This window comes from Protopterus annectens, chromosome 5.part0 (genome assembly GCF_019279795.1).
Source record: "Protopterus annectens isolate FY-2018-M chromosome 5.part0, PAN1.0, whole genome shotgun sequence".
Taxonomy (NCBI): domain Eukaryota; kingdom Metazoa; phylum Chordata; order Ceratodontiformes; family Protopteridae; genus Protopterus; species Protopterus annectens.
The window spans coordinates 81,984,969-81,997,468 of record NC_056735.1 but is presented as its reverse complement, the minus strand read 5'-3'; the positions used below and the strand labels follow the sequence as shown (position 1 = coordinate 81,997,468).

General features: G+C 38.6%; 1 protein-coding gene across 1 annotated transcript in view; it reads left to right on the top strand.

The window, feature by feature from the left end:
- The window catches only part of SAMSN1 (SAM domain, SH3 domain and nuclear localization signals 1), a 691,753-nt gene that overhangs the window by 594,877 nt on the left and 84,376 nt on the right, over positions 1-12,500 (top strand). The window contains exon 6 of the mRNA XM_044072151.1: positions 8,615-8,821. Within this exon, the coding sequence (XP_043928086.1) occupies positions 8,615-8,821 (207 nt within the window). The remainder of the gene's footprint in view (positions 1-8,614; positions 8,822-12,500) is intronic.

Below are 12,500 nucleotides of genomic sequence, written 5' to 3'. Positions count from 1 at the left end.
ATATCAGCACAGGCAGAAAAAACTTGGAAGATACACAGATAAATATAAAGGAAAAGTATAAAGTAAGTAATGTATTGATGATCCAATAAAGTTTTATAGAGAACTGGGAAACAAGGAATTGAAACACCATCAAAAAAAGAAGAAATAGATACATTTTGGAGTGTCTATATTACATAATCGAACTTTCAAATGTCATATGGTCAACACCATATGATCAAACTTTTAAATATAATAAAAAAAAATAAACCAAAGAAAAAAACTACCTGAACAGTATAAGCAGGGGGGCAAGCCCCCCTGCACCCCTCACATGGAGGCTGCACCCCCACACCCCCCACTCTTTAAATATACCAACTCTGAGATGGCACTACAGTGCAGAAAAGGTAAATCTTCCCATTATGCACTGTGCGGAGATCTCAGTTGAAACGGTTAAACTTTTAAAAGTACAATCATATCGTGTCGACCATATGGCATTTGAACTTTTAAGAGTTCTTAAAAACTTAAAAATAGAATTTATGACCATTTATATAGGATTAGGAAAAAGGACAAAAACAATGCCTTATAAAGGAATGTTGTGAAGTGGGGGGAATGGCCACAACTTTAAATTTGGTATTTTAGAACAAGTTAGGGCAAATCCTAGAGGTGGTAACATTAGGGCTATATTGGGACAGAAGGAGGTAAAGTGGCAATTGTTGATTGATGCCACAACCCCTCCGGGTCTAAATGACAATATTCCTGTTAAGCCCATTTTGTTAGCTAGGGTATGAGGTAAACGTGTATGAATATTTTTGTTTAGTCATTTAGGTTTTGTCATTTTTTTATATAAATAACTTTTTATATAAATAATTGTTTAACCTTGTTACAATGCATAAGCATGCATATAATGTTTGTGATTGTATATTAACTTTAATGTATTAGTAGTATTATATAGTTGCATATAATATCACAAAGGAAGTGTACATCTTTAAATGTGTGGAGTAAATGAATTAGCCCATTGGCACTAAAAAGTGATATTTAAGCAACTAGGTTGATGTGCTAGTATTCTGATGAAATCCACAATGGGAGTGGATCAAAGCGCTTAATCCGTAGCCCACAGTGTATTCAGTGTTTTTAGAGTTTTTAGTTTGTTTGTTCGTGATTGTATTTGTTAAACTGCTGGATTAAATTTTTATGAACATTTGATTGCCTGAGTTAATTCTTTGGAATCCTGGCCATAGTGACGTTTTTCTTTTTTCGTTTTTCATAGTTGTTGGAAAAATGTTAACTTTTTTTATTTATAACTTTTAAGAGTTTGGCAATATGATATAGACCCATTTTGGAGAAGTATTTATGAAGACCCTATGGAACATAACAAAGATGGGAAATGGATAGAAGTAAGAAGTTCAAATGTACAGGATATGAAATGGAATGAAGTAACAGCCAGAGAGATTGAAGCAAAGTTAAGAAAAGCCTCTAACTGGAAAACTCCAGGCCCAGACGCAATACATAAGCTAACACAGAAGGTCCTTGGCTAACTAAATTTGCAGATGACTGCAAACTAGGAGCCATAATCAAAACTCCTAATGATGTGGACATCCTACAAAAGGGCCTCACTGAGACAGATGACTGGTGTCAAAGCCATGGTCTGAAGCTCAATGCCAAAATGTGCATTGTCATCCCCTTTGGTAAAAACTCTGTACCCATGAACTACCACATAGGTGGTAGTCTACTTAACACCAAAAGTGTGATAAGAGACCTTGGGACACAGGTGGACAGTAGTCTCTCCTTTGATAATCACATCACCACAGTGGTCAGGAAATCCTTCTACATGCACACCTCATCACAAAAGGTTTCTCATCCAAAGAAAAAGAGGTCATTGTTCCTCTCTACTCATCACTCATTAGACCCATTATAGAGTACAACGCCCCTTTTGGTATGTACCTCACAAGACATCTACAACAACTGGAAAGACCGCAAAAATACCTCACAAAGAGGATTACTGGCCTCAAACAGATGCCTTACGCAGACCATCTCAAAAAACTCCAGCTTTACTCCATCGCATATCACCTACTCAGAGGCGATCTCTGCCTAACATACAAAGCTATGTCAAACCCAGAGCTGTTGAACATGCTCCACTTAAAGAAATCCCAATCCCTCCGAGCTATACGCTCTAGGGACCTAAACCTTGTCACCACAATAAACAGAACATGCTGCAGGGATAGATTCCTGTCCCAGAGACTTCCCATACTCTACCTATCTATGTCAAGAAGAGCTCCTCATTAGCACTCTTCAAGAAAAATCTTGATGATTGGATGGGTAATAGGAAATTCACCCCAGGGATCACTTCTGTGGTTCTGCTTGACAGGGGCACAGGAAAATTATTTTCTTGGGTGGAGAAAGCCAGGGTAACTTTTTGGCTAGGCTTGTATAGGCCCTAGGGCCAATAGCCTAGTACCTACCTATGAACCTATAACTTCTGGCTAAAAGTATTAACATTTTTATGTGAAGATTTAGCCAAGAGTTAGAACTATTTATGTGCACATCCCAAACCAACACCAGCCTCATTAGCAACAGGAAAAACAATTTTCCTACTTAAGAGTGAACCTGCAAGCTATCCTAAAAACTATTGGCTAATAACTTGTCTTCTGACGACTTTTAATCTATATGCTGGAATTAATTCCGACAGAGTTTATAGTCATTTAGAAGAAAACTCAATCATGGCAACAGAACAAAAGGGTAACAAAAGAAAGTCATACGGAACAACGGATCATCTGTTGTTAAATAAAGTCACAATGGAGAACTGTAAAAAGGGGAATAATCTAAGTATGGTATGGATAGACTACAAAAAAACATTTGACAGTATCCCACATTCATGGATAACAGAGTGCTTAAAAATATATCAGTTGCACCCAACAATGATAAACTACATCACAGCAACCATGAAACAGTGGCAAACCACTTTGCAGTTAAGCCATGATAAAGGACAAATTATTATTACAGGGACAAAAATTCAAAGGTGGATATTCCAGGGTGACTATCTGTCCCTGCTGCTCTTTTGCCTTGCCCTTAACCCATTAAGCTGTCTACTTAACAGACTAGGCCATGGCTACAATTTGGCTCCTTGAAAACAACAAAGTGTAAAGACTTCCCATCTTTTTGCAGATGATTTAAAATATAGTTCATCAGATGAGGAACTGAAAGCACAACAATAAATGTCCAAAAGCAACATTTAAAGCAAAAAAGCTGCAGCACCAAGAAAACATCAGTTTGGGACAGGGAAGTTAAGTACAAGGAAGTGTATAAATATTTGGGAACTGTTGAAAGATCAACAATAAAACATGAACAAATACAAATAAGACATTGTAAGGAATATTTCAGAAGACTAAAATTAATCCTGAAAATAGCGTTGCTATCTAGGAACAAAGTCCGAGCTACAAACCAATTGGCTCTTCCTGTTCTTAATAGTTTTGGAGTGACTGACTGGCTGAAAAAGATTTTGGATCGGTTGGAAAGGAAAGCAAGAAGGATTCCTCAAGCTCATGAAACAATTTACAAAAATCAGTGCATACCAAGATTATATATTCCCCGTTCGGAAGGAGGTATGGGCCTCCTCAAAAGTTATTACATGTATAGATCTGCAATCATGGGACTGCATATATATCTGCTGACCTCACAAGACCCAAATAAAGTGAAAGTTTTAAAAGATGAGGACAATAAGTCTAAGATGACTTCCCTGCTTAGTTTAGCAGAAGCATATTGGTGTCAGGCAGGAATGGAAATCAAAACAGAAGTAGATAAAAACCAGGCAGCAACTGAGTGTACCGAAAAATAAAAGAAAGAATATAAGGTGAAGGATCAGATAAGAAGGCAAGAAATGTGCAAATGCATGAATACAGTTGCAAGTCTAGAAAACTCTTGGAACAACCTGATGTTGATCGGGATTGAACAGGAATGGTTAGGAGAGGTGAATTTAAACTAAAAAAAAAGGATAATATTGGTAGCCCAAGATAGCAGACTGCATACACATTGGTTTAGAAAGACCATTGAACATGTGGGAGAAGCAGACAAATGTAGGTTTTGTAAAACAGAACTGGAAATAGTCACACATCTTGTTGCTGGTTGTGACATACTAATGGTAGAAGGACTGTATACTGAAAGGCATAATAATGTGGCAAGGCTGTTGCATTAGGAATTGTGCAAACATTATGGTACTGAAGTAGCTGCAAAACACTGGAAACATGAGCCACAGAACATTATAGAAAATGATGAAGTTTATATCATATGGGATCACCCATTACCAACAGTTCGGAAAATAGATGCAAAAAAAAAACAGATATAGTAGTCCGTGAAAAGAAGACAAAAATTGCAATGATAATAGAAATTGCTATACCCAATGACTACAGTGTTTTATGTACAGAGATACACAAAGTCATAAAATACCAGGATTTGCAGGCAGAAATGAGGGCAATGTGGATGAAAGATACCCAGACAGTACCAGTAGTAGTAGGAGCAACGGGTATAATAAACAATGAACTCACAATCGTACTTTGATATGTTACAGATGCATGTAACACCATATGAATTGCAGAAGGAGTCATTACTGGGCATATCAAAACAGTACTAATTTCATGAACTTTAATCATACTTTGACTTAGGAATGGTGTCCATTCCCATAATGGTATTAGAAACCCAAAAGACTTGGCGAAATTAAAAAGGGAGAAGCCACATTTATAATCTCTGCCTCACCGTGACCATCACCCTTCCCAGTTTAAACATTGCCTGACGATTCCATTTCCTAAAAATTCCACTACGCCTTCTACTGATTAATGCCTGTCTCCTTCTTATGTCTTGTAACAAAACATTTGAAAGACTATTCTACAACTAGATACTAAAGAATCATAATAACCTTCTCCCAACATGAATTTTGTAATGACCATAACACCTCAGCCATGGTTCAGACTGCCAAAACCTCAACTACTTAGCAACAGAAAATAGGTCACTAATGGGGCTCTGTTATTAGATTTAAGCTAAGCATTTAAAAGTGTTAATCATAAATGTCTGTATCAAAAGCAGGTATTTGTTCAGAACTCACTAAATGGTTTGAAAAGTATTTAAAAGAAAGAACACTTAGTATAAACAGGGAATCTAAGCAGATAAAGTATTGTAAGTGCAAAGGTACCGGACGGATCAGTACCAGCACTCACACTATTCTCACACTTCATAAATGATACCAGTGATATCATACACCAGGAAAACATAACCCTTTATGTAGCTGACATAATCCTACACAAAACTGTGCCTTCAGCCGATACAAAATCAATGCGTGCTACCAGTATTTAGCAACTAATGTACTAATAGTAAATGCAGATACAACTGTACCCATGCTGTCCAGCACACTTAAAAAATCACTCCGAACAAACCTAGTATACTAAAACGTCCTCAGTGATGTGCAAATAAAAACTGTGCAGCAATAAAATATCTAGGCCTCATCCTTAAACTTAACTTACATTTTAAAATCTTCACAGAGTCAGCAATTAGCTTAAAGTAGCTTATACCATTGAGGCTATCTTACTTTTGGCTTCTGGAGGGCTCTATATAAAATTCTCAAATACCCAAAACAGAATGTATCCTTCTCATCCTCTCACGATCTTCATGTAGCAAGCGTGTCCTTTAGACGACTTTGAATAGTATATCTGGACTAATTTATCTTGGCCTCAACTAGAATACCAGTACATCTCCCTCTCAAATGACAACTGCCTGCCAAATCACTACATATTCTATCCAACAGCTATCCATCCTTACCTATAACATTTTAATTTTCATTAAAAAGCAGACTCATTATGAAAATATTTCCTTTCTTGCTAAAAAAAACATAAAAATAGCACAGCTACACTAAAGAGTCTCCTACTTTCAAGCCAGCTAAATATAAAAATACATTCTCTAAAAGTATCCCGTCTTACTGGAATCAACTGTTGTTAGAAAACAGAGACATAACTGCCTGCAATATATATATTTCCCTCTCTCTCTCTCTGTGTGTGTGTGTGTGTGTGTGTGTGTGTGTGCATATATATATATATATATATATATATATATATATATATATATATATATATATATAGATATAGATATATATATATATATATATATATATATATAGCTATATAGATATATAGATAAATACGTAAAATACACCTGTTCAGCACTTAAAAAACTCCTGTATATGCACCTGGTTCACAGTGGCTAACCAGGACCATGAGGGTATGTACACTATTTTTTCACATACTGCTTTCTAGCACATCATTAACATAAATAGCACTGAAAGCTACCTTTTGTAACTATACAAACAGAAAACTGTTCACAGTTACTCTATCTTCTACTATTAATGGTTTACCAATTAGCAAACTATAAGTCATAGGTTGTTTAACCAGAATGCAGATATCACAGAAATATTAAGCAATGCAACAATGGCATTCATACCCTTCTGTACTTTTCTGTCACTAAGTGTGGAAAGAATGAAATCATAATTGAATTTCTCCCTCAATTGTTTGTTATTTTGTTTATTTACAATGTTTGTCTAAAACTGAAATGCATTACATGGACAATACCATGCATTGCCGCCTGGTTGTGGCTCCAAATGATCCTAGGACCAGTCCACCTACCGGTTAGCAAAGATTAATAAATAAACAAATTAATTAATAAATCATTTGTCTGGGCTAGTTATAGTATATAGCTTTGTTTTCTAGTACATCATTTTTGTAACCTAGAAGATACGTTTTTTTCCAAGGTACTAGTTACTTTATAATTGTTTAACAAAAGTTGTTATCATGACAATTTTTCAAATACTCTAGTATGAATTGTGCAACTCTATAAATAAATGTTAGGCATCACGGTGAAAATCTGTATATTTCATGTTAGTAAGCTTCATATTGTAGCCCTGGATCTGGTTTCTTTAGTTTTCAATTACAAAGTATCAGAATCTGGAAGAGTCACTAATCCAGGCTGTGCTTCTGGGTCACCCTTCAGAACAAGTAATTGTTCTTAGTGACCTTACCTAATTAATAAAAATAAAAGGAACAAATGTTTCTTCTTTTCATGTGCACTCTTCAAGAAAAATCTTGATGAGTGGATGGGAAATAGGAAATACACCCCGGGATCACTTCTGTGTGTCTGCTCGTCAATGGCACAGGAAAATAACTTGCTTGGGTGGCATAAGCTAGGGAACCTTGTTGGCTAGGCTTGCGTAGGCCCTTGGGCCGATGGCCTAGTACCTACCTATGAACGTATGTGGTCTCTATGCTTATGACATGTCTTACTATTTTATAGATTCCAGATGTAACATCAGATTCTGACATGTATCGCTGCTCAGTGCAGATGCGTTCAATAATGATTATGCACACCACATTTCTGATGTTACTTGCATGAATTTTGTTTTATTTGAAATTTTTTTCAAATTGATTTGACATGCCAATTGAAGACTGCTCTCCATGTAATGGTGTATTCATTTTAATTTGTAAAACTACTTTTTACATAATGTTTTAATTGATGTGGTTTGGCATGCATCATTTAAATATACACACAGACACATATACACAGTGAGTCTAGTTTCGTCAGGGATAAGGATTTGCAAGTTTGTTTGTTCATAGATAAGTACTAGGCTAGCTGCCCTTTCAGGCCATTTTAAGCTTAGCCAATTTCCCTTTTTTGTGATTGAATTAACCTATCCTATTTGGTTTGAGACTAGCCTTTTGCATCCCATGGTTGATAATTATATATTTCCCCTAATGAGAATAACTGGGATCATACCATAGATAATTTGAGGAGACACATACATGTGAAAAGCATTTAGGAGCTGCCTCTGCCCATTAGTAGTAGAGGAGCATTCCTGGGGCAAATTTTTCTGTTTCCCATCCATAGATTTATGTTGCACTTAAATATGGACAGAGATGAACTTTGTTCTATGTGGATAGGGAATGTGTTTCACAGCAGTGGTATCCTCTGCGAGATACTCCTGTCCCTCCAAACCATCCTGTTGATGTCGCACAGGAGGTTTATATACATAGACCAAATATTTCTGATGTCTTTTGACTTGCTGATGTTAAGTACATCCCTCAGTAATGGGTCAAAGGATGCCTTGTGTGCCAGGCACAAGTCACCTCTTAGCAGTTTGTTAGATACCAAGTATAGTATCAGGGCTATGAGTTGATCCATGTAGGACATGTTGTTTAGGTCTTGTATCCTTTTAGTAAGGTATCTCTGTGGGCATTTCAGTTGCTGCATTTGTCTTAACAGATACATGCCAAAGGGAACATTATATTCAATGACTGGTATAATGAGGGATGAATAAAGGGGACAATGACATCCGTACATCTAGATACAATCCCTTTGTTTATAATCTGTGCAATATAGAAGGATTTTTTTTGCAACAATGAGCACATGGTGTTCCAAAGGTAGGTCACTGTACACATAAGTTCCCAAATCCAGAACCACTGGGTCAACTGTTGATGACATATTCTTAATGTGATAGTTCCCTGGATAAATGACTTAAGAGACTTAATATTAATATAACTAGAATGCTTCTTGTCATGCAGACTTAGTTAATTTTATTAAAGCTAATGAGCCTATTTATTTGAATCTGCAGAAAGGAGACATCATTGACGTCATCTGTAAGCCACCCATGGGCACGTGGACTGGCTTATTAAACAACAAGGTTGGCAACTTCAAGTTTATCTATGTGGATGTTATGTCAGAGGAAGACGCTCTCCCCAAGAGGATCCAGCCCCAGCGAAGGAGTAAGCGTCCAAAGCCAAAAGATCTTGATGAGCTCCTGAAGCGGATTGAGTTAGAGGTCAGACATCAATACTTAAAAATTCTGTATTTGATATAAGTAGATGTCACCACATATTCAGCCAGGACAGCATACATAATATGTGTGTTTTTATTTGCAGCAGAGTACTATGGTTACCATTTTATTGCCGCTTGTCTGACTAGGCCTTCTACATGGTCATTGTGAAGAATGCAGGAATACAGACATCTTCATTGTGAAACAGACTACTCAAAACACTTCATATAAAAGCTTGTCTAGAAGCACTGACCGTCCATATATGGCCTTACATTTCAGTTAGCTGTCATTGGTCCAATGATAAGGAAGCTTGATTCTCCATAGATCACAGTGTTTTGGGTGCCAGTTATTTTGGTTTTCTTCATATGCTATTTATAGACAGGAAGAGTGCTGGTTTTATTTATAGAGGAAATATGTCTGCCAGTAAATAAGCAATACCAACAACTAAGATAGAAATATTACCTATGTTTTACGTGTTTGTTGATGACACAGAAAGAAGCTGTCGGAAATTACAGGCACCTGAGTTACCTGCAGGGGCTAATCGTGTAGCGGAATGTGTAAAGATAAGTAGTACACAGCCTGCTCTGCAAATACAAAGAGATAAAGCCTTGACTATGACTGACGTGACTGGTATTTAATTAGTGATTCTACAAACGTATGGAGCTAGTGTGCCTGTGTTGGGGGGCGGTGGGCAAAATTAAGAGTTTTTTCTGCTCATCTTTCTTCAGATGTAGCATGGTGGTGGGATGTGCTGAGGACACATGGCTGAGTTACAAGATAAATGGTTGTAATACAAGAGATATACAAGTCTCAGTGCTGACATATGTTGGGGCAGGCAGGAAGATAGACATGTCACCACATAAGCGAGGGTAGGCCTCTTGCACTGTCACTGCATGACCTGTGGTGACGTCAGCCCAGCACATCAGAGAAAGGAAAAAATTAACAGAAAGTTCCAAATGGCTTCAGTGTCATGGAACCTCACATTTTGCTCCCTTCTCAGGCTGTGTCCAAGTTACAAGCCTGTAAAGACTGAGAAGTCATATTGTCCGGATGGTCAGGACACACCCATTTTAACAAAACACACATCTGAGGTGCTCCCCAGCACTGGGAAAAATGAAAATAATAGAAGACGACATGTACATGCAGTCATTATTAACTGGCGAATAAAAACGAAACAGAAAACATACAAAAAGATTACTGAAACATGAATATCTGTACAAATGTTTGGAAGGATGATGCTATTAACTCTTAGCACAAAGACACGGGTTAATTGCAAGAGTTAACTGTTCAGAATTAAACTTCATATGTTAACTCTGTCACTGAACTTTTTGTGTTCATATTGTGTATTGTCTGACATTTTGTCATCCTGCAAAGCAAAAACTGGAATTCATAGACATATATTTCAGTGTGGCAGACAGTTTGTACTGCATAGACAAATAGCCCAGCAATGCAGAATAGACATGAACAACTAAACAGACACCTACTGCATGTGAAAGGTTGCTCTAGAACAAGGTGACGGTGGCATAAATTAACATTTATAACTGAATCAGATCATTGCAGCTGAAAATACATGAAAATGTGCAAGGATTGAGTCTCATACACTACTGTGCGGAACTCTGGAGTATGCCCATTGTATATAGGTAATCTCTCCCTTTTTTGTCCTATAGTGCTCCATGTGGATTGGTGTTCTTGCTGCCAGACGTATTCATTTCTCTTGCTCTTTCCTTCTGCCGTCTTTCTCTATATTTGAAACATGGATGAGTATCCCCACAAAAAATATGTGCTCTACCTATGTTACCTTATTGTGCTCCTATAGTGGCTGCATATGGGACACAGTGGTCCGTGGTGTCAATGCCATGGGTGGGAGGAATTGCACAACATTGCAGTTTTGGGAGTATGTCAATGACATGATAAGGCAGGCCTCCCGGAAGGCCTGCATCATAGTGTTATACAGGACTGCATCTGTAAGGAGCTGACCTAGTACACAGATGACTCGTTGTTGGCATCCCTGTCTGGAGATGATGAGGGAATGAGTATCATGCTGGAATGTTCTGGAATGTGCCAAGATGGATTCTGGGAGTGGCCACACTGTGCATCTCACATTGAGACCAGCCAGGTGAGTAGCCATACTACATATGCTCTACTGTGAGTATGCTGAGACCAGTGTCAGACTACGTTGTGGTCTGTATGTACTTTGGGTGTTCAGCCACAGATTAATGCAGACACAGGTAAGTGCTTGCAAGTTTTCAGTATGCATCCACTTTTCATTTGCATGGACATCACAAGGCATTGCAGTGTTTGTGGTGGCACTGTCACTTTGATATTAATGAGTTGTGTATTCACAGGACAGAACTGAACATTGCTACAGTGACACCTGGAGAAACTGGGCCTGAACAACAGGTGGAGCTTATCACTTTATCAGGGTCTAACACGTTCAGTAATGCTGTCTGTCTCCTCATGGATGGTTGTACTCACTTCACCCAGTGTGATACTGTAGCCATCCTCACTGCTGCTACCTATCCTTATCCACAGCATAAGGGCTCACAATGCTTTTCAAGGGGTGGCTCCCTGGTAACTTTCAGAGCTGTAGCTCTACCACTGGGCCTGTTGTGGCAGACCAGTACAACACAATTGAAATGTGATACTCATTATAGGCTGGGCTACTGGGAATTGAAGCTGGAAGTCCCTCACACACCTTGTCCAGATATGGGGCAGCTCTAGACTTTAATTTAACAGATGCACACGAATTAGAGGATGACTTACTGGTTAAGGCCTTCACTTTCCATGCACAAGGTACAAGGTTCGATCCTGACATCTGACCAATGCCTGTTTGCAGTTTGCATGTTCTCCCTTGGTCTCTGTGGGGTTTCTCCCATGTCTGAAAAACATGTTGAGTGTTTCCATCTCAAACTCACAAATGGATGGAGCTGTGGGCAGCAGCACAGACTCTACATGGTGCCCTGTAGGGGAAAGAGTTGTACAGACCAACCACTTTGGGCATCTACTGTGGTGTGCAGTATCCTCAAGATAGGAGAACGCAGATCACAGACTGCGCACCATGACATGGCTAGCCACTCGACAGTGTAATAAATATGGCTCTAGGTGATTCAGTCATGTTGACTAATGTCGCCAAAAATGGGCAAGGGTAGTTACTGGTGATAAGTGGGGTGATGACCCGGCCTACTCTGACCCACACCAGGAACCTGTGCTAATGGTGGGAGGGGTATATGTGCTCCTATTGACCAGTGTGTGCCCACCATAAAGCCCAGCAGCCCTAGATCAATAAGCTACTGGCTGTCAGGTGTCTAGTTGCCAGCCTGGGTTACCTGGGATAGCTCTGTTGAGTCAAATCTGGACGTAAAACCAACCAACCTGCCAAACATGAACTGAGAATTGCTACACTTAATGTAGGTTCACTGACAGGATGCAGATTGGAAGTGGATGACATGATGATACGGAGGAGGCTGGACATCCTATGTATCCAGGAGACGAAATGGAAGGGCAGGCTAGAAATGGTGAAGGAATTGTGGTGAGAGGGAGACTTCAGAAGGCAGTAAGGGATATCATCAGACTTAATAACAGACTCATGGCAGTCAGACTCCAGTGTAATGATAGGGCAGTATTCATAATCTCAGCCTATGCCCCACAGCAGGGTTGTGATAGTGAGGAAAAGAGTGCATTCGGA